Below are 20,671 nucleotides of genomic sequence, written 5' to 3' on the forward strand. Positions count from 1 at the left end.
AGAAATTTCGTCCCGAAATTTAGAACATGCTTACGATATGAAAATCATGCAAACAATAAAATTCACAAATCAATATCCGTTTTAGCACCCGAGTAACTATCGTACGAATTCTGACAAATCAAAAAGATCCATATGCATAAAATTAAGCAAACATCAACAACAATCATAAGAGACAATCATGCGTAGCAATTCAAACAATATTCTCTTTATCATGGTCCCATTAAGATCTAAAGCCTAGAACTCAGATACCAACTTGTAACACCCCGAGTTCCGGACCAGGGTCAAGCCCGTATGGAGATCCGAACTTGAAGCGTTACGGGTCGGAAAGAGACTTATGCATATATTTCTCTTACTTAAATCTTTATATCAAACATTATAAATGCTTTATGGACATGAATTGATGAATTCGAATTTACTAAAAATCTTTAACAACATTTTAACATCATTAAGACTTTCTAAGAACATCAAAACCACAACAATACAAAACTGTCCAGAATTTCAGAAATCTTTAACGAAACCAAAACAAACGTTCAACGGTGAATTTACGGTAGATTATTCTCAAATTTTAACTAGTGATACCCAATTATGTTGTATACCAATAATCAAAGTCTGATCATCAATCAAATTCATAAAATTACACAGAAAAATTTCGGAACCCTAATGATATAAGATTAAATAAATTTTAAATCAAATTATACAAAGGAACACAAAGAGAAAGAGATCAAACATTCTACCTTTAATTAGCTACAATCTCCTCTACATTATCCATAGCCTTATTCTCTAAAAAAAACTCTAGCTCCATCTCTTTCTCCTTCTCTTTCTTTTCCAAATCTAAAATTATTTCTTATTATTATTTTTCTTAACTAATTTATTTATCTTTTCATTTTCCCTTAATTTTATTTATTATTGATTATTCTATTTCCATCCTAAATCGTATTCTTTCTAGTTAAATCCACACACATAGGTTAAGGCTAAGGGACAACAAACTAAGCCACAAGGTTAACTAATCAGGGTATAACCCGACCCGAAACAATAGCTAAAAGTACAAGGTATTACACTATCTGTTTCAGAAATCTTAGGAACCTTAAGAATGTCAAAACCAGGTCTAATCTCGTGACTTTCAGAGAATAATGAAGAATAGAATTATTTAGTTTCATCAGCAATTTGAGTTTTGTCAAAGTATAAAACTCCATCTATTTTAAGGCAATTTATGGTATTAAGCTTATACTTGAAATTTGCTATTTGGTGTAAGTAAGTTGAATTCTTCTCACCATCCTTAGCCCATTTTTCTTTGGATCTTTGAGCAGCTCTTCTTGCCACATTCAAGGATAGAGATGCATGTTGTAATTTTGCTTGCTATTTTTCTACAATATCAACATCAGACAAAGAAGCCACTTCCTCAAAATTTTCAATCTGAGACCGAAGATTACCAAAAGTTTGTTTTTGACAATTTTTTATAAAAAATTTTAACCCCTGCAACTTTTTGGAAAAAATAAAACTTGGATTTCCAGTAAAAGATAAATTATCCCACCAATTTCGTAAGTTAATGAGAAAGTCAGAGTGTTGAAGGATAAAATTATCTAATCTAGATAGAGATTTCCTTTGACCACCACCACCATTCCACCACCACTAACATTCAACTATCATTCCACCACCACCGTTCAACGACCACCACCTACCAATCGCCATCACCACTAATATTCCACCACCACCTTGTCACCACCACTAACATTCCACCACCACTCCGTCACCACCACCATTACACCACCACTAACATTCCACCACCACTCTGTCACCACCACCATTCCACCACCACCAGTTCGCCACCGCCACCACTAGTCCACTGCCACCGCCACCACCCACCACTAGTCTATCTCCGCCTCCAGTCCACCGCCACCACCACCGAGCCACCAATCCACCACAGTCGCTACCACCGCCGCCACCACCTCCACCGCCGCCACCACTGGTTCATATATTTTTGCATCCACAATAATAGTTGATCCAAACAAAAATATAATCAACAGTAGAAGTTGATCCAATTTGGGGGATCAACAACAGTAGTTGATCCAAAAAAATGATCAACATTAGAAGTTTATCCAATTTAGAGGATCAACAATGAAAGTTGATCCCAGTAAATGGAGTCAACAACCAAAGTTTGACACACAAAATTGACATACGAATGAGTGAACTTGGCGTGAGTCGAACACGCATCATCTGACATGGAGTCAGTCATGCTACCATTGCACCACAAATTCAGCATTTGAAGAACTTTTCAAGATCTAAACTACAAGCATGATTTAAAAAATGTTGTCGACAATTGTAATTAATCCATAAAAAAATATTGTCAACAACAGTAATTAATCCCATAAAAAACTGGGATCAACAACCGTAGTTGATCCCATAAAAACCGAAGTCCAGAAATATACATGAACAAATGGTAATGCTTGATCTTTATTTCGGATGCGTCTATATTAACCCCATTTATGGGATCAATAACAACAACAACCCCATTTATGGGATCAATAACAGTAGTTGATCTCCTAAAAAATTGGATCAACAATGATTTAGGGGTATCTTTTTCTAAAATGTAAAAAATGATATCAACAACAGTAGTTGATCCCATAAAAACCATCATATTTCAGTTCCCATTTGCAGCAGCACCAATAATTAGAACAACTTAAATCTACAAAATAGTCATGACATAACATGTGCTCTTTATTTGAGCAAAGTATCTGATCGCCACCTGAAACAAGGTTTGAGTTACTTGAATGAGTCACAAGTTACATCTTGGACATTATTTATTACTCCCTCCGTTTCTAAAAAGTAGGCAGGTTTTTTTTTTGGGTATGTCAAAATAATAGGTTTGTTTTCATATGTGGAAAGTCAAATGTTATGATTTTACTACTATACCCATAGAGGGACCATTTTTCTTTCTCCATTTTCTCTCCTAATACAAAAAGGGGACCACTTCTCTCTCCTCTTTCTCTAATAACAAATGAATGTGGATCAAAGGATAGATTAGGCAAAAACATGGAAAAGTGGTTCCAATGATTAGTTTTCTTAATTTTTGTGAAAACCAAACAAGCCTATTTTTTAGAAACGGAGGGAGTATAAGACAACACCTCAAATAACTACTTACTGATCCAAAATTACACGAATACAATGAGAGAAAGAGAAATGTACCTAATATCCATGAGAAGCTATTTCGCGATTCTTGGTCATTTCTATATCTTCAATAACTAAACCACTGGTCATGGCTCTTACATGACGTTCATTTGTCTCCAGCCATCTCCAATACATTAGCAACTTCCTGCATTCAGTATCATTCCAGAAACAATAACAGTGATTCAGTGAATAATGAAATTTACGAAATAGTCATGACTGAGGCTAACTAGTGAAATATAGATTTCCCGTTTCCTCTCCACGGTGTTAGGATAGCATCATCCTGATGATAAGTGGGTGGTGGACTAATTCATTTCAACGTTTAATTCTCACCATTTCCGCGTTTAATTCTAACTAAACAGCAGATCAAATTTAAGTCTTTCCAAGCCACAACTGCTAGCGGCTACATTAAAACAATCACCCACAAAATTTACTCTTTTGAACTGTAAGAATTTTTGCACGCAGCAGAAGTATTTTTCTCCACGAACAGCAGAAGTAATAAAGCCATATGAATCATTCACCTAAGGCATATGAATCATCTTAAACATGGAAAGATGGGTCATACCCAAATTGGTGTCCCAGATTATGGCCCATCATTTTGTGTTCCTGAAAGGGTTTTTCATTGCCAATGCTGCTGGGTAGAAGGTGCCAATATCTGAGTTTGTTAGGGGAGCCAGGAATTCGCTGGTTACGTATATGCTATTAGATCAAAAGATATGTACAACAAATGCTTACAACATTACATCTTCTTGTTGTTAAAAAAATTTAGAGAACCAAAATTACAAATTCTATATTTCTTTTATTCATTTCATGGGGTGGAGTTTACTCTAGATGGTCACTGCCTCACTGGTGATGTCTCATTGGTATCATCCTGCAAATTAGCATTCGAAGTGCTTAAGATTTAGCAAGAACAGGCAGGAAAACTTCGCAGAGTAAGAAAAAAAACAGTACAAGTCTGCATTTTTGGTGTCCAAAATGGGTTTCAGGGACAAAATCCCACCATGCTAGTGGTGTGGATACATTAGCAGCCAAAACCTTGGGACTCCCAGGAATTAACTCAGCTTAGTTGAAGTGTGAAAAATAATGTTGGAGGAGAGTCTTACCTTATTATAAGAAATTCAATTTACAAATTTGATTTGGCTACTGGAGGTCGTGGTTTTGCTGCCCTGATTACACCCTCTTGAATCAATGTCGCAATAAGCTGTAGATCAGAAATTAACAGTCAATTAATGTGTCCCTTTCCGCACGATGTCAACTGAGTCAGTGATCAGCTTGTGTACAAACTTTAAATGATTGAAAACAGGGGATCCCAAAATTTGTCGAAATTCGGTGTCTTACGAATCCATGATCTGCTAATTCTGAAGCATACAGTAGAGTATAGCAAGTCAATTTACCTCTCCTTGCCTGTTGAACATACGACCTTGGCTGAATCCACGGCCACCACTGGCAGATGGGCCATCAATCTGTTAAAATAAACCACAAAGGTGTTAGACTATTAATCTACATATGCTGAAGAACAAGAATGTGTGTGAAGTTTTGTATATGCTTACCACAGCTAATAGCCAGTCATCAGCTCTAAAGGGCCTGTGAAACCACACCCTGCCAAAAGGAAGCAGAAGAAGGAATTATTACGCTGCCAAATATTTATCATATGAAAAAATGAATAAATGGAGGAAAAACAAAGAGACTCACGAATGATCCAAACTGAGTAGTATTGGCTTCAAACCCCTTTTACGATGTGGATTTAAGCTTACTGTAAGACTGATATAATCCGAAATATATGTTACCACACATCTGCAATTAAAGAATTGCATATTAGAAGTATGATGAAATAGTGCATGAACGAACTGTTGGGTCATAAGGTTGCTAAGTTATAGCATCGTGTCATAAGGTTGCTAAGTTGTATCAACTCACCTATGCAAGACCGGATCATCTGAAAGTTTTCCCCAAGCTTTAAACCAGAACATTGTACTGCAGCAATTTAGCTTATTGTAAGAAAACAAAACAATGAATGAATTTGTATATTAGAAAAGAAAGATTCAGGCTTATAATTTGGCAACTAGCAGTATTCTTATAGGAAATATAATAAAAATATCTGACCTCGATGGGTTTTTTATTTGGTGTGTATAGGTATGTGGCTCACAAAACCTTATATCCACTGGCATATTCATGTACTTTCTTCCAGCCGCCTTGTTTCTATAATTTTTGGGAAGCCGTGGATCAAAAAGTTGTCTATCCCTCAGCTCTTCCTTTCTTAGAAGCTGCAGCGAGATATTGGATGTCAATCATCTAGGACGAATATATTAAAAGCATTTGGAATATCAAAGCATATAATTGAAGTTTAATTACAGTTTCTGGAGCAGGAACACATGGCATTCTTATATCCTGGTGTTCAAACCCATTTTCTTCTTTCTGCAAAACAGAATTTGTCCAATGATTAGTGAGATATGAAAACATTCTAAGTACACCCAACCATAGATAGGATGAAATTGTATGAGAAAGACTGCACTTACTTGAAATGAAGCAGTTAATGTAAAAATAACTTTCCCATTTTGTGTTGCATCTACACTTCGGGTTGCAAAGCTATTTCCATCACGTAAACGACGGACCTGATACAAAATTGGGACTGACAATGTATATGGCATGGTTAGATAAGTGTGAGACATGAAGGTTTCATGCTTAAATACAGCATGTGAGCTCAAGAAGATTCGTGACATAAAGGAAGTTTCGGCAAATTTAAATTTCAATGAGGGAAAAGAGATACTTTAAGTGTATTAAATTTAAATAGGATTGAACTTACTGTGTTGATCCCCACCGAGCAAGAAGTAACTGTGCAAACTATGGACAAATTTAAAATGATCAACGGTCTTTGCTGCTGCGGCCAATGCCTACAAACAGAGACCAGTATCAAAAGTCAGGGATATAAAAAACACTTTATGTATTAAGAATTCCATGACAGTAACAAGATCATCACTTCAAATCATTAGGTGTTGAGTTTAGCTTAGTCAGATGCAAAGTCTAGATGCAATTCAAAATTGAAGGGACTACCACTTGCATTTCGCTAACTAGAACAATAGCATACAGATACATGTACTTAGACGTCGTTTAGAACGATGAGTATTTGTTTGCCCATGTTTTACTCAAATCTTCAAGGCACATCATGAGTTTCTGACAAGTCCAAGTAAACCATACCTGTGCAATGATCTGGCCTCCGTAACACTTTGCATACTGTGGCGCATCAGGCGGTGTAAATCCACGGAATATATTTACCTTCAAAAAAATAGAAAAAAAAAGGAATAAGGATAAGGGTAAATCAAAAGATTAACATATTTCCATCTCCGTGAAGCTGCAAATCACAAATTCTATGGCATCAAACAGCAACTAAAAGCATATGAACGACATACTTCAACTGGATCTAACTGCAATATACGTTCTATCATGGAGTGCTCTTCAGTTTCAGTGGCACTCCAGATTGACAATGGCTCAAGCAAAGTACTATACTCATTGGGCAACACCAAGCATGTAACCTGTAATGATCAACAGCACATCAGAGATCCACTTGAGACAATACTGAAAGGCATCTGGTGAGTGGGCAAACAGTCTACATTCAAATTAGCGAAAAATTACCTTGTCTAAAGCAACTACAGCAGCCTGGTGGTAGGATGTATCAGTCCCTATAAAAATAAAGTTAGTATGAGTGTTATCCCTTGGTGATAATGCAACACAAATGCTTTCAACAGTTAAAGCTATTTCTTTCAAAAAAAAGTTAAAGTGGCTAACAACGCTAATGCACAGTAGTAATTCAATTGGGCAAATTTCACAACTATTTTTGATGAAGAAACAAATTCAATTTCTCACCGTGGCCAAAACAATCGTGCCGTTTCAATTCAAATTCGGAGTGATCTTCATGAAAATCTTGGCTATCGTTGATAGATCCTTGAACCTCGGCCTGCCCAAGCAAACATCAACAATCAAGTTTATAACTATTTCACTTGTATAATAATTCTAAAAAGATTAACATCAATTTTTTCATTTTTCTCTTACCACCCCTTCCCAAATGAAATAAATTCCATCTCCGGTGTCTCCCACCCGAACGATGAACTCGCCGCGGTCTACATTTCGTAAAAGGTTAACAACAATTCAGATACAAGTACAACCATAAACCCAATCCAAAATTTGGAAACGAAAACAAATCTACACTCACCGTAATGTTTGAACTGTACTATTTTTGCGATCTCAGCAAAAGATGAACCCGGTAGCCGCTGTAATAACGGAACATGAGCTAAAAACTCAATCACTGCTCTTCCAACACCATTAACAACAAGAATTAGACAAAGTTTTGGACACTCAAGAATCAGAAAGAAAGAGTATGAAGTTGATGAGGTTAATTACATTGTTCGATTCCCATTTGAAGGTGGTTTCTAAGAAGAAGAAAGAATTTGTGGAAAACTGGAAGGAATGTTAAATTTGAATTTCTTCTCGGTTTTGGCTTCAACTTGGAGTACTTGGATTTAACTAACGTTCTTCTAAAGTTGTAAACTTCTTCTATATTTATAGATACAAAAACACATGGTTCAACAACCACAAGGTCTAATCCGCTGACCACCGGGCAAAATTGAGTATTTTGCAAGCAAGAAACAATCAAGTCAAAATTGTTATCATTTTCTGGTTTCTTTTCTGTTTCCTAGAAACCATTTGTCTGTTTCTTTTTACTGTTTTACTTGTCCTTTTTACTATTATTTTAAATATTTACACCACCTGGTTCATTGTTTACAGGCAGCCACCCATCTAAACGTACTACTCATTATCTCAAGCAATGATGTTATTAAAAAGCAGCTATCCAATGATGTTGTTCAGAAAACTTCATCTAAAGTTCATCACAATGATCAGAAATCCTAGATTGATACCCTTGAAATGGGCCGTGATTTGCATCACCGCTGATGAGTTCTTGTCATGATTTCAGACTAGGACCTCGCAGTCGATTTCAACGTGCAAGAATTCTTTCTGTTGATTCTTGCAGTTCAGATGCAAGAAGTTTTTAAAAATGGTCATTTTTCTGTGCAGTGGATTTTACCTGACAAAGAAGAGATGACCCTCCCCTGAAAAAATCAACATAAGAAATGTATTCATACAAGATATGGACAAGAAAAAGGTTGAAGTCTTAAAGTCAAGTTTTCAACCCTTTCTTCAAATTCATTACCTGCCAACTGTGTTACAGTCAAGCCAAAACGAACAACCTTCCAATGAGGAGATAGAGATGTTTATTATCAGTCAGCATTGCATGTGTACCTGGTAATCAGACTGAAATTTCCAGTCACAAGTCACAACTATATTTCAACATCCTTGACATTTAACAATTAAAAAATCAAAATACAGGATACCTATTACATCTCTTGACTCACTACAGAAGCTTCAGTTGACCAGGACTACTCAATCAGGAACAATCTTCCATGGATATGTAAATCACTGAAATGATAAAAGGGAAACAGCTTCATTTTGGTCTAGAATCTAAATTACAACAAAAATATAAACACTTGCAAAGATCTATCTGTATTACAGAAGCACATTTGCTATAATAACTCTAGATATCAATTGGGTAGCGATATAACTCAATAACCAATCTCATAAATGAAATTTAGGGATGTAAAATAGGCCGAGAGCGCGCAACCAGATCAACTTACTAATTACAGTTTAGACATGGTTTCCCTAAATAGTTCCTTAGGCGCTGCAGAAAGAAAGAAAAATCAAGTGTTAGGACTAAGTTAACAGTAAAGAGGAGGAAAAAAAAAAGAATAAGAAGAGATTGGTTATTCACCTGGCAAACCAGTGAACCTTTCATACTGTTCATATGCCTGCCCAATGAACATCTCTACCCCAGTAACAACTGTGGCTCCAGATTCTTCTGCTTCCAGCAAGAGTCTTGTCATTTTTGGAGTGTAGACGGCATCAAAAACCAGGGCATAAGCACTTAGGGCATGCTTTGGTACGGGTGTTTCTTCAATTTTCGGCTGCATTCCTATAGAGGTCGTATTTGCAAGAATCATTCCATCCTCTGGACGGAAAGTTTCCAATTGAGCAAGAGTAACTGCATCTCCTCCGACCAAATCTGCTAGTTCTCTGGCGCGCTCATAAGTGCGGTTGGCTATCACAACTCTCGCTCCCTTTGCCTTTGCACCATAAGCAAGGGGCCTTACCTGCACCACCTGCTCCAATGACTACAAACAATTTACCAGCTAAGGGTGAACCAGTTCCCTGGTAAATTTTATTTGAACCTCTCATCCCATCTTCTATAGCAGAAATAGCACCAATATAGTCCGTGTTGTAACCAATTAACTTCCCATCACTTGGTCTCCTGACAATGGTGTTAACAGCTCCGATTAACTTGGCAATTGGAACAACCTCATCACAGCATTGAAGTGCGGCTTCTTTGTGCGGAATCGTGCAACTGAAGCCAGCAAAATCAGCAGATGCATATGTAGCCAAAAACTTTGCAAGGTAATCCACTAAAAAGGGCACATAAACTCCATTAAAACCAACAGCCTTAAAGGCTTTGTTAAACAAAAGAGGGCTCTTGCTGTGACCTACAGGCTTCCCAATTATTCCAAATACTTTTGTATCAGCACCTATGTGTCTGAGGTGGTATTTATCCAACAAATCCTTGATTGTTGGCTGCCCGGGAGCTGATACTACTCCCTCTTCGAGAGTACCAAAAGTGAGATATCCACCATATTTAGGACAAAGTAACCGTGAGATCAAACCCTTTTCAGTCATTACCAATCCTATAAATGGAACCTGAAATTCCAATCAATTTGTGAGAATAAGTAAGAAAGCATTAAAGAAAATGCTAAAGTATGGAAAAAATAACTAACAGAATCCTGCAGTTGGCACCTATCATGACAGCGACAAAAGAAAAGGAAAAAGTTTCTAATAAGTGGAGATTTGCCTAACTGTACAAGAACATGTACAGAGAAGTACACTGGTTCATGCAAGTTATCGATGCAACTCTTTATATCTGAGACGGGGGTCCACTAAGCAGAGGGGTATCCCTCTAGATTCGACTCAGGTGGCATGATGAAGAAAAATCTGATATCTAAGCTACATTAAGCGATGTATTATTAAACATACTCTAGGTGAAGCAAACTGGTTCATGCAATTACCAATGGAACCTATATCAAGTGATGTATCATTACACATACTTTGAAGTGAATGTTATAAACGGAAAGAAGAAACACATATGATAGTGAGAGTTTTTCACATTTTTCTTATTATAAATAGATTTGGCAATAAAGGATATGGATTACATGGCTTACTTGGGAATGCACTATAATTTGAAACATGCAAGCGACATCTGTGACATCCACAGCAGTTGTTGCAATCTTCAATATATCAGCACCAGTAGATTGTATTCTTGCCACAAGATCGCCTATTTCCTCAACTGAAGGAGTGGCATGGTAGTTATGAGAAGAAACAATAATTTAAGATTTTTCATGTGTCTTCTCATCTAACGAACTAATAAACTCATGCGCAACCTTCAGATAGATAGAAAACTATATAAGTATCAACCATTCCCTTGTATTTTAGTAAACCGCAGTGAGCGTCATAATGGCCAAACAGCATTTTGCTACCAAAGCTACATAAAACGTTAAATAGATTAAAAAGAAACTAACCTGAAGCTCAACATCAATATAATCAGCTCCCAGTTCCATGGCAAGTTTAAGTGCATCTAGCCGAATGCTATCATCACCTTCATACTCACCACCTTCCCATTTCGGTCTTTGTAAAACAACGTAATTAAATCAGTTACTAAACTATTTTGCTTTTTTAGCTAAATCATAAATTTTATTTCCAAAGATTAACAGAAACAGGTTGAAAACATTGGATACAAAGAAGAAACTAGCTAAAAAAACAACAGAAGCGAACCCAAAAGGCTCAATAAAAATTACAGAAATTGAAAGTAACCTTGATATTTCTGGTTTAGAACAAAATCAAAATGTAAATGAATATATTTCTGATTCACACGATCACCCGAGTCCTCTACGCAAATACTGAGCACAACTGAGTTTGTGTCAGCAGTTGGTGTTTTATGAAATTGTGCTAATCAAGGTCTATCAGTTTTGCAGCCTAAAGGATAAAGTGATAGTAGTGTTAATGTGAAAGAGAATGTTGTGTTGTATTCAGATGGTGAAAGAAATGACAAACAAAATGCTAGTACTACTACTATGGGTACAGGAAATGTGTATGTGGATAGCAAGGCGACTACCAGATGTTCGTCTAACTCAAAATTTGAGTGCTGTGCAGAAAATTTCAATGTTTGAATCTTGTTTTGGTCATAATAAGGATAGTCAAACCCGGAGATATATACAGCGGGACAGTTCGGCATTGTATAAGCTAGCTAGTGTCACTATACCATTTGATTTGGGTACTACATATACATTAACAAATGAAATTGCTGTTGTTGATTTGAAAAATATGGATACATTGTCCTAAATGAGTTACTAACCCAATCATATGTGAATTTGAATTCAATCAAACAAATTGCTACTGAATTAACAGGAAAAGAAAGAATCTGTAATACCTGTAAGTGAAAAGAGTTAACATACTACAATTTTCAATTAGGTTTTGAAGATCTTGACGAGGACTGAAACTTGATAAGTAATCTAATCGAATCTCAACAATATCAACTCCAATTTCTTTAGCTTTAGCCATATCAATAAACATCTGATCAATTGATTTCCCCATAATTGGTGCACAAATTAATGTTGAATTTGTTCCCATTCCTCCTCCTCCAGTATTCGTTTCAATACCTGATAACTGAAAATTCCATTACAAAAAAAAAAAAAAAAAAGTGAGAACATTAGAGTGAAAGATAGTTTGAAAGAAGGAAAAATTGAGTGTGGAGAAATCTTACTGAGAGACTGCTCGATTCCATTGAGAGAGAGGAGGAATTTGAAGAATTTGCAGTAGACTCCTATGGACGGATTACTGAGTAGTTGGTGAGGGAGATAAAGAGAGGAGGCTGCTACTGGTGTGGGGGGTTGGTGGATTTGATTTCTAATAAGGCCGCCCTTCTAATAATATCGGCAACTGAGTAATCGGCAATTCCTCTCCATGAGCTGTCCAGTTTTATTCTCTCAAGCCGGTTCGTAGCAAGTTATTTTAAGCATAAGTTCCTTTTGGAAACCCAATTTCCGAAGAATGGCTTTTTGAAGCACAGGTAAACTTTCCTGAGTTTTCATTTTCATGAAGCACAATTAGCAAATTGTTTTCCTGAGTTTTCACGAAGCAAATTGTTTTTGCTTCTTATTTCTGGGAATGATTTTCAGAGAAAAAGTTTTCACGAAAGAAATTGTTTTACCGGGAATAACTCATAAAGAAAAAAAAAAGTGAACTTTAAGTTTCTAAGAAGCAAATTGTTTTTGCTTTTAACTTTTAAGATTGACTTCTAATTCTGCAGGAACACTTCTATTTTGATGGATATGCCAAAACGTCAGAAATCTGGTTGGGAATCGAATTTTACAATGACTTAGGTGGAAATATTAAAGTAATCTCTTGGGATACCAAAAAAAATTGTTTCGGATTTCTGCAAAACTGCTTCCCCTTCTAATTACCAAGGAATTGAACAGAAAAAGAAAGTAAAAATGCAAATAGACTTGCTATAATTGATTTTGAAAATGAGGATTTTGATGAGAAATAACAGGTCTACACTATAAAGATACTACGTGATGCGTTATTATAAATCAGAAACAGTAAGCTAGGATAATTGTACAACGATAAACGATTAGAACTCTAAATTCAAACAGTAAGAACGCGAATAAATTGAGTTTTAGGTTAGACCTAACTGTTTGATATTATCAATAGATTATAAATCGTAGGAAAATTATAATAAATGTCTTTCTTCTTTAGAAGACCTTGCAACCTATTTATACCAGGAAGAAAACCTAATTAAGGAAATCTAAGTATTGGACAGAAACGCCATTATTGAGAGATGATCTAGCAAAATGTATTTCTAAATATAAAAACTCTAAACGGACATATTATGCCCCTGCATCAACCACTCCAGGTTGAAAATAAGTTCGGCTCAGACGAGAACATTGCAACGATTTCAACATATATTTGAGGGTCACGTCATTTCAGCTCTTCTTCGGTTATCCATATATTGGTCTTAGATGTCATTCCAAGCCATTTAACTAAGAACCGTCGATATAGATTTCCACGTCCGGATTTTGTTTCCTTCACATCGAGTACTTCTTGAATCACATCAGGTGGTTTGTTAGCCAATTTCCCTTGCACCGGCCGTTGATCACTAGGTGTATCACAAACAACATCCCCACCAAACCCATAGAAGTCATACCGATCGTAGACATTGAAAATGGGAGTGACTTGTAAACCGTTAGGAAACTCCAGGACATACACATTGGAACTAGTTTTCTTGACTACCTAGTATGGACCCATTTTCCTTGAAGCCAACTTATGATATCTGCCCCTAGGAAACCTTTCTTTTCGCATGAACACCATAACCATTTCACCCTCCTGAAATTCTTTATGCTTATGATTTAACATTGACTGCATTCATGTAATGCTCATTACTCTTGTTAATAGTAAGCCAGTTCCAAACTTCTTCCATAAGGTTCTCCAAAAGTGTCCTAGAAACATGACATCACGATCATATACAATAGAAGAAAGGACTCCATGTAAAAACACCACCTAGTTAAAGAAAAGAGACGCAATATTGGAAGCATCAGCAGTCTTAGAAAAAGGAATAAAGTGAGCCATTTTAGAGAACCTATCAACCACAACGAAGATGGATTCATATTGCCGAGCTGTTTTTGGTAATCCTATCATAAATTACATACTTAATGTACCCAAGGAGAGTGTGGAACTGGTAGCGGAGTAAAGAAAGAAATATTTTGTGACTGTCCTTTCGCAAACCGGCACACTCTACACCTCTTTATCAATATCTCAACATCCTTGTCCATTGAAGGCCAATAATACTGACTTTTTATATCTTTTAGGGTCTTGTCTCGTCCCCAATGTCCTACTAACCCTCCACCATGAAGCTCTCAGACAATACTTTCCCTTAAGGGGCCAACAGGGATGCGTAATCGATTACCACGAAAAAGATAACCATCATGAAGATGTACACTGAAAAAAAATGGGATCAACAACATATTGATTTTTAATCACCTCAAAACCGACTACACGAGCACAAGTTGACGACTGCGCACAACTTGTGCTCGTGTTTAATGGGATCAACAACATATTGATTTTTAATCACCGGTAGAAAAATGGGATCAACCTTTATGAATCTCCGGTAGAAAGTATCCAATCCATGAAAACTGCGCACATCAGTTACACATTTAAGAACAAGCCAGTCTGCAATCGCTTTCACCTTTATAGGATCAGCCTTTAAGCCACTAGCTGAAACTATATATCCCAAAAATTCTACTTCTATACGCAAAAATGAGCACTTCTTCAGATTGAGATATAATTTTTCATTCAAAAGGTCCTCCATCAACCGCCTCAGATGAAGCAGATGTTCCTCTATGGTACGACTATACACCAAAATATCATTGAAATATACTACTATAAATAAACCAACGAAAGGACGTAATACCTCTGTCATCATGCGCATGAAAGTACTGGGAGCATCGAAAAGGCCAAAAGTCATCACGAGCTATTCATAGAGGCCATTCTGGTATTTTTAACGTTGTCTTCCATTCATCCCCAACCCGAATACGTGTTTAATGGTACCCGTTTCGCAAGTCTAACTTCGAGAAAAATTTAGCACCAGCCAGCATGTCCAACACATCCTCCAATCTGGGTATAAAGAACCTATAATTGATGGTGATCTTGTTGATTGCTCGGCTGTCGATGCACATTCGCCAAAAACCATCTTTCTTGGAGTCAATAAAACTGGTACAACACACAGATTTTTGCTGCCCCGGCTACGATGTGGTCGGGCCACATACATTTTGTATGTGACCTCTCTTTATTTTTTGACACCTATTCAACTAAAAAACATGCCCCTTCCAAATCTCTTAAATGTTCTACTTTTTGAGAATAAATAGGAAGTTAAAAGAAGAAAAAAGAAAAACAGTTAGGTAATGAAACTGACTTTCAATTTTTTTCTTACCTTATACGACATGTCAGCATTTAAAGAAGGGACACATACTTGAAATATGTAACCCGATCATATCGTATCCCCACTGTTGTATAACCCAAGTGAAGATTGCATTTAGTCGTTGCCTAAGAAAAGAGCATACAGAGAAGATATGAGTACAGTTAGTAAATAAATCAAAAGTTAGATTTAACTTAGTCATTTTAAATGTTCAACTCTCTTATAGACGAATACAGTCAAAGACAGTCGAATGACCTAAACTCTAATTAAAATTTTGTTGTGCAATTCTAGTCACATATCTCTTTAATTTTTATTATAACCTTTTTACTCGGGAGAAATACTAAAGTTAAGATACTTTTCTATTCCCAATACTGAATCAGTCGTTCTATTTCGTTCCCTTGGCTCATGGCGTGACGATAATTTTTGACGATACTTTTGCAGTTCAAGAATCAAGATAGGTCTTTGAACAGTTTTGGTCAAGTAACCGTAAGCACGACTCGAGTACCCCTTGATGTTATCCTTATTTGCTCATTCGTCAACGAAATATCTAAACTGACAAAGATGGTTCATAATGTGACCGGGGAAATAAAAAAGTCATAGTCGGAAACTGAGTAGTTTAAGCTCTGCAATTTAGCAATAATTATTGGCCAGAGCAATGCAGGAATCTTCTGATTCAATAGAAAATATATACATCATCTCCCTGCTTTGCTTAGAAAAAAAAATAAAAAAAATAATTCCTTGCTCATTATAAAAACCAAAGATTTCATTCTCCACATGAATTTGATTCAAGATTTTGGAATCTGAATAGTGTCTTATACTGTATTACTTAAAAAATGAATGAAAGTTTCTTGTTTCTTGCTCGATTGTACATGTCACAACTAATAACGACACGTGAAAGAGCATACTATGTGGTGTCACAATTAATTATCCTTTTCAATGGTAAATACCCAAGAAGTTTTCTCTACACTGAGTATTGACTTCTAATTTCTGCACTACGGAACAAGATACATCCACAGTATTATTGACGCTCACCGTCCAGTTTATACTACACAAAATTGGTTAAAAAGACCAAAATCAACAATTTCTGGGTAAAATGGACAGTTAGATTTTGATACTGTTTAAATGGACAAAAATGTAAAAATAGGCAGGATGTAACCGGTTTCATCGTGCCCATTTTCAAATATTTTTTCTTATTTTTAATTTCGGAAAATGGGTCATTTGTCCAAATATTTTTAAATCACGGTTCAAATGGACGAGTAAAAAATAGTTTGGGTAAAATGACCAAAAAAATAATAATAATGATGAAACTGGTTTCATCCTAACTTAAATTTAAAAAATAGCAAGGATGAAACTGGACATATCCTGTGTAAATTAAAAATAAGAAAAAATATTTGAAAATGGGCACGATGAAACTGGTTACATCCTGTCTATTTTTACATTTTTGTCCATTTAAACAATATCAAAATCTAAGTGTCCATTTCACCCAGGAATTGTTGATTTTGGTCTTTTTAACCAATTTTGTTTTTTAATTTCCACATGATGTATCCAATTTCATCCATGCTATTTTTAAAATTTAAGTTAGGATAAAACCAGTTTCATCTTTATTATTTTTTTTTTGGCCATTTCACCCAAACTATTTTTTACTCGTCCATTTGAACCGTGATTTAAAAATATTGGACAAATGACTCAGTTTCCGTTTATACTATTACACCGTAGTATAACCACCTTCTTCTTCCTCAACCACAGTGACAATTCACCATTAGACAACAACTTTTATCCCTAAAAATATTTTTGATCATACTAAATAGTTTAAGATATGAGTCGTAAAATAGGTTTTCCGGTAACGTACCGATGTCTCTTTTTTGCTTCCATCCTTGCTCTTACTCATGTTCATACTCTCGCCGACCCTCCCTATGAAAACTGTTCAACATCTCCAAGCAATTTCACAGATACCAAGCTTCAGAATCAACGGAATGATCTTTTGAGTATGCTATCATCAAATGCTTCAAATTCCAGGTTTTACAATACTACAGTTGGAGATAACGTCGATCAACTGTACGGGAACTTCTTGTGTTTTGGTGCTTTATCTCTAATGGATTGCCAAAATTGTGTTTCATCAGCAGTTCAAGACATTAAAAAGCTATGCCCCGCTAGTAAACAAGCCATAGTATGGGAAGAAACATGCCAACTACGCTATTCGAACAAGCTCGGCACAATGGACGATACTACAGCAAATTTACCTTTATGGAACAATAGAAGTGTTTCAGATCCAGAATCATTTACTGATGCCGTGAAGAAATTGATGAGTAATCTTACTGAGACAGCTGCATATCATTCAGCAACAAATTTGTTATCAACTGGACACTCAAGTTTCGAAGATTTGCATGGTCTTGCTCAGTGCACTGCAGATTTATCACCAAGTAATTGTTACAGTTGCCTTCAGTTTGCCTTGAATCAAATTCTAAGCTGTTGTAGTTCATTCAGAGGTGCAAGAGTTTATAGTAAAAGTTGTTATTTAAGGTACGAATTGTATGTCTTTCCCGGAATTGAGAGCGATAACCCTCCTCCCTCGAAAAGTACGTGTGTCATGCCTCCATTAAAGTTTTCATTTCGAATTCGATGTTTATTTGAATCATAACCATTCATGAAATTGGGACTACTACTTGACATAAACTGCAGAGAGCCGGAGGAATGTTTTAGTTGCTGTATTTGTTGCGATTCCGGTTGTAGGCCTAATCGTTATCATGGCGATCTGTTTGTACTGCTCTGTATTGAGGAAAACAAAACATCAAGGTACGCACAACACACTAACTTAGCAAAAATCATGAAAATGATGAGCAACTTATAGTTTCTTATGTGAATAGCACTGTCTCGATGCACGACTCCTGCGGGAACTTCACGAGAAACGGAGTTCGTGTACAACACACTAGAGCAGGATCAGATGAAACCTCGAGAATTTCCTTTAATTGGTTTTCTTGATATTCTTACGGCTACAAACAACTTTTCGGAATCAAATAAACTAGGACAGGGTGGGTTTGGCTCTGTTTATAAGGTAACAAGGTTACATGGATTTCGATAGCCATGATCTAGTCGTCTTCGTACGTCTATTAACACGAGTTTGTATGGTGATCTGTCAGGGTAAGCTACCAGATGGACAGGAAGTGGCAATTAAAAGGCTTTCGAGTGATTCCGAACAAGGCTCGGATGAATTCATGAATGAAATTTCACTCATAATGAAACTTCAACACAAAAATCTCGTCAGACTCCTCGGTTGCTGCATAGAGCATGAAGAATGGATTCTAGTCTATGAATACATGCGGAATGGCGGTCTTGATGCTTTTCTTGGTTTGACACTTCTCCCCGGTCTTTACCTTCATTTCCTGCCAAAGCTTTTGTTTTGTGAACATTTAGTTAATTAAGGATTATAATGTCTTATGGATTTTGCCAAAGCCCCAAGTCGGCGGATACACCTTGATTGGAGGAAACGAGTAAGCATTATCATGGGAGTTGCAAAAGGACTACTTTATCTTCACCAAGATTCTAGACATAGAATCATCCATCGAGACCTCAAAGCTAGTAATGTTTTGTTAGACCATGATCTGAACCCTAAGATTTCAGACTTTGGCATGGCAAAGATCTTTCAAGGAAATCTTGGTGAAGCTAATACTGCTAGAATCGTCGGAACATAGTGAGTACTATTACATCTTCTGTTAGCTAAACAGTATCGCGTTATCAAATAATTAAGCTTCATTTCAACTTACTAATTTTTTCACATTGAAATTGTCATTTTTTCCTTGAAATTTCTAGCGGGTACATGGCGCCTGAGTATGCTATGGAGGGGTTATACTCTATAAAAAGCGACGTTTACAGTTTTGGAGTTCTCTTGCTAGAAATATTGACCGGGAAAAAGAATTCCGGCTTCCATCTCACTAGACTAGCTCCAAGTCTCATAGCATATGTTGGTTTTCTTCACTCTTTTCGTTTCTTGTACTGCGTTAAGTTTAAGCACACGTCATGTTTTAACTCGGCCTAAGCATTGTTTTTACAGGTGTGGCAGTTTTGGATTGAAGGCAGAGGTTTGGAATTGTTGGATCAACTGTTAACTGAAGCGTCCTGCAACACAGCTGAATTTTTGAGACACATTCATATAGGGTTGTTGTGCGTCCAAAAAGACCCAACTGTTAGACCAAACATGTCATCTGTTGTGGTGATGCTTGGCAGCGAATCATCAGTCCTTGCGCAACCTCAACAGCCTGCAGTTTCTGTTGGGAGATTCGTCCTTCAACCTGAACAATCATCTTTGGATTACTCTCATAATGCGTTAACTATTTCCACTATTCAACCTCGCTGATTGATTTTTGTTTTTTTTCCGATTCTTGAAGTTATAGAAATACATGTAATTGGTTTTAAATCCCTGAAACTAGCTGCTAGTCTTTGTAAGATCATAGAAATCAAAGAATACTTTACTAGTTTAAGTTTACAATTTTGATTCATTCGTGCTGCACGATCTCAAACATGTAAAGTGATATTTTTGAACACTCCCTTTCCCGAGTCCCAAATCTCTTTGGATACAGTAATTAAAGCACCATACAACGACAAACACAAATTAAGCAACAAGTCATTTTTAAGTAATTTCATTACTTCCAGTCCATCATAATTTTATATTGATTTGATTTTTTACTAAATTTCAACAATTCCAGTCCACCATATTCCGAAATGTTTAACTTTTCGAAAACCATGCTTATAATAGTATAATTGTAACCATAGAAAAAGGGTGTCATTGCCGGCTGCTGAGTGCTAAGTCAGTCAAATGTAATAGACAATTAAAGTAAACTATTACTACACAAGAGTACAAGACTTTACCTCTAGACCTGGGCGAATCTTGCAAGTGAGAGCCCGGGACCAGGAGGATGATACCGATTGCCGTCTCCAACTCCAAGTAGATGGTGTTAGATTTTGGGTTTTTACGCCTTGTTTCTTTACTCCTGAGTCATCTGAATCTGACTGAAATCACCTGAATTGAGTCAGATCTGACTCAGTATGTTTGTTTTGAGTTAGGTCTGATTCAACTTTCTCAAAAAAAAATGAATTAGTGGTTTGATTCCATGAATCAGGGGTACTTTGGTATCTGACTCAAATTGGCCCGAATCAGGTGTTAGGTCTGAGTCAGAAATCGAGTCAGATTTGACTTAAAATTGAAAACAAACGGTCTGACATCTGACTCTCGACGAGTCAGGAGTTGACTCGATTTAGATCGCGAGTCAGATGCAAACAAACATGGTCCGTCTCATAACAGTCAAACAGGATATTAGACCAACTGATTAACTGTTTCGTAGTCAAACACTATATTTTTTTCAATCAAAAGTATGAGACCAGTACAGTAGTACACTT

At 36.5% G+C, this 20,671-nt stretch overlaps 2 protein-coding genes and 1 pseudogene across 2 annotated transcripts; 1 reads left to right on the forward strand and 2 right to left on the reverse strand.

Moving 5' to 3' along the window:
* Window positions 1-3,832: 3,832 nt before the first annotated feature.
* LOC113306187 (acyl-coenzyme A thioesterase 8-like) lies at window positions 3,833-8,427 on the reverse strand (the record flags this gene model as incomplete). Its single annotated transcript, XM_026555154.1, has 18 exons — window positions 3,833-4,033; window positions 4,266-4,363; window positions 4,557-4,625; window positions 4,713-4,761; window positions 4,855-4,956; window positions 5,077-5,133; window positions 5,263-5,423; window positions 5,512-5,574; window positions 5,676-5,788; window positions 5,963-6,050; window positions 6,355-6,432; window positions 6,567-6,689; window positions 6,790-6,836; window positions 7,021-7,111; window positions 7,207-7,274; window positions 7,367-7,424; window positions 8,237-8,261; window positions 8,363-8,427. Coding segments are annotated over 17 exons (1,335 nt in total), but the record flags the coding sequence as incomplete, so codon positions are not given.
* On the reverse strand, window positions 8,407-12,317 carry LOC113303458 (annotated as a pseudogene).
* Window positions 12,318-17,051: 4,734 nt separating this feature from the next.
* Window positions 17,052-19,795, forward strand: LOC113303462 (cysteine-rich receptor-like protein kinase 10). The gene is made up of 7 exons (XM_026552495.1): window positions 17,052-17,856; window positions 17,960-18,073; window positions 18,145-18,332; window positions 18,418-18,625; window positions 18,731-18,968; window positions 19,088-19,238; window positions 19,329-19,795. The coding sequence occupies exons 1-7, from the start codon at window positions 17,097-17,099 to the stop codon at window positions 19,629-19,631; spliced, it is 1,962 nt and encodes a 653-aa protein (XP_026408280.1). The 5' UTR covers window positions 17,052-17,096; the 3' UTR covers window positions 19,632-19,795.
* Window positions 19,796-20,671: the final 876 nt, after the last annotated feature.

The sequence above is a fragment of the Papaver somniferum genome, chromosome 8, assembly GCF_003573695.1.
Source record: "Papaver somniferum cultivar HN1 chromosome 8, ASM357369v1, whole genome shotgun sequence".
Lineage (NCBI taxonomy): Eukaryota > Viridiplantae > Streptophyta > Magnoliopsida > Ranunculales > Papaveraceae > Papaver > Papaver somniferum.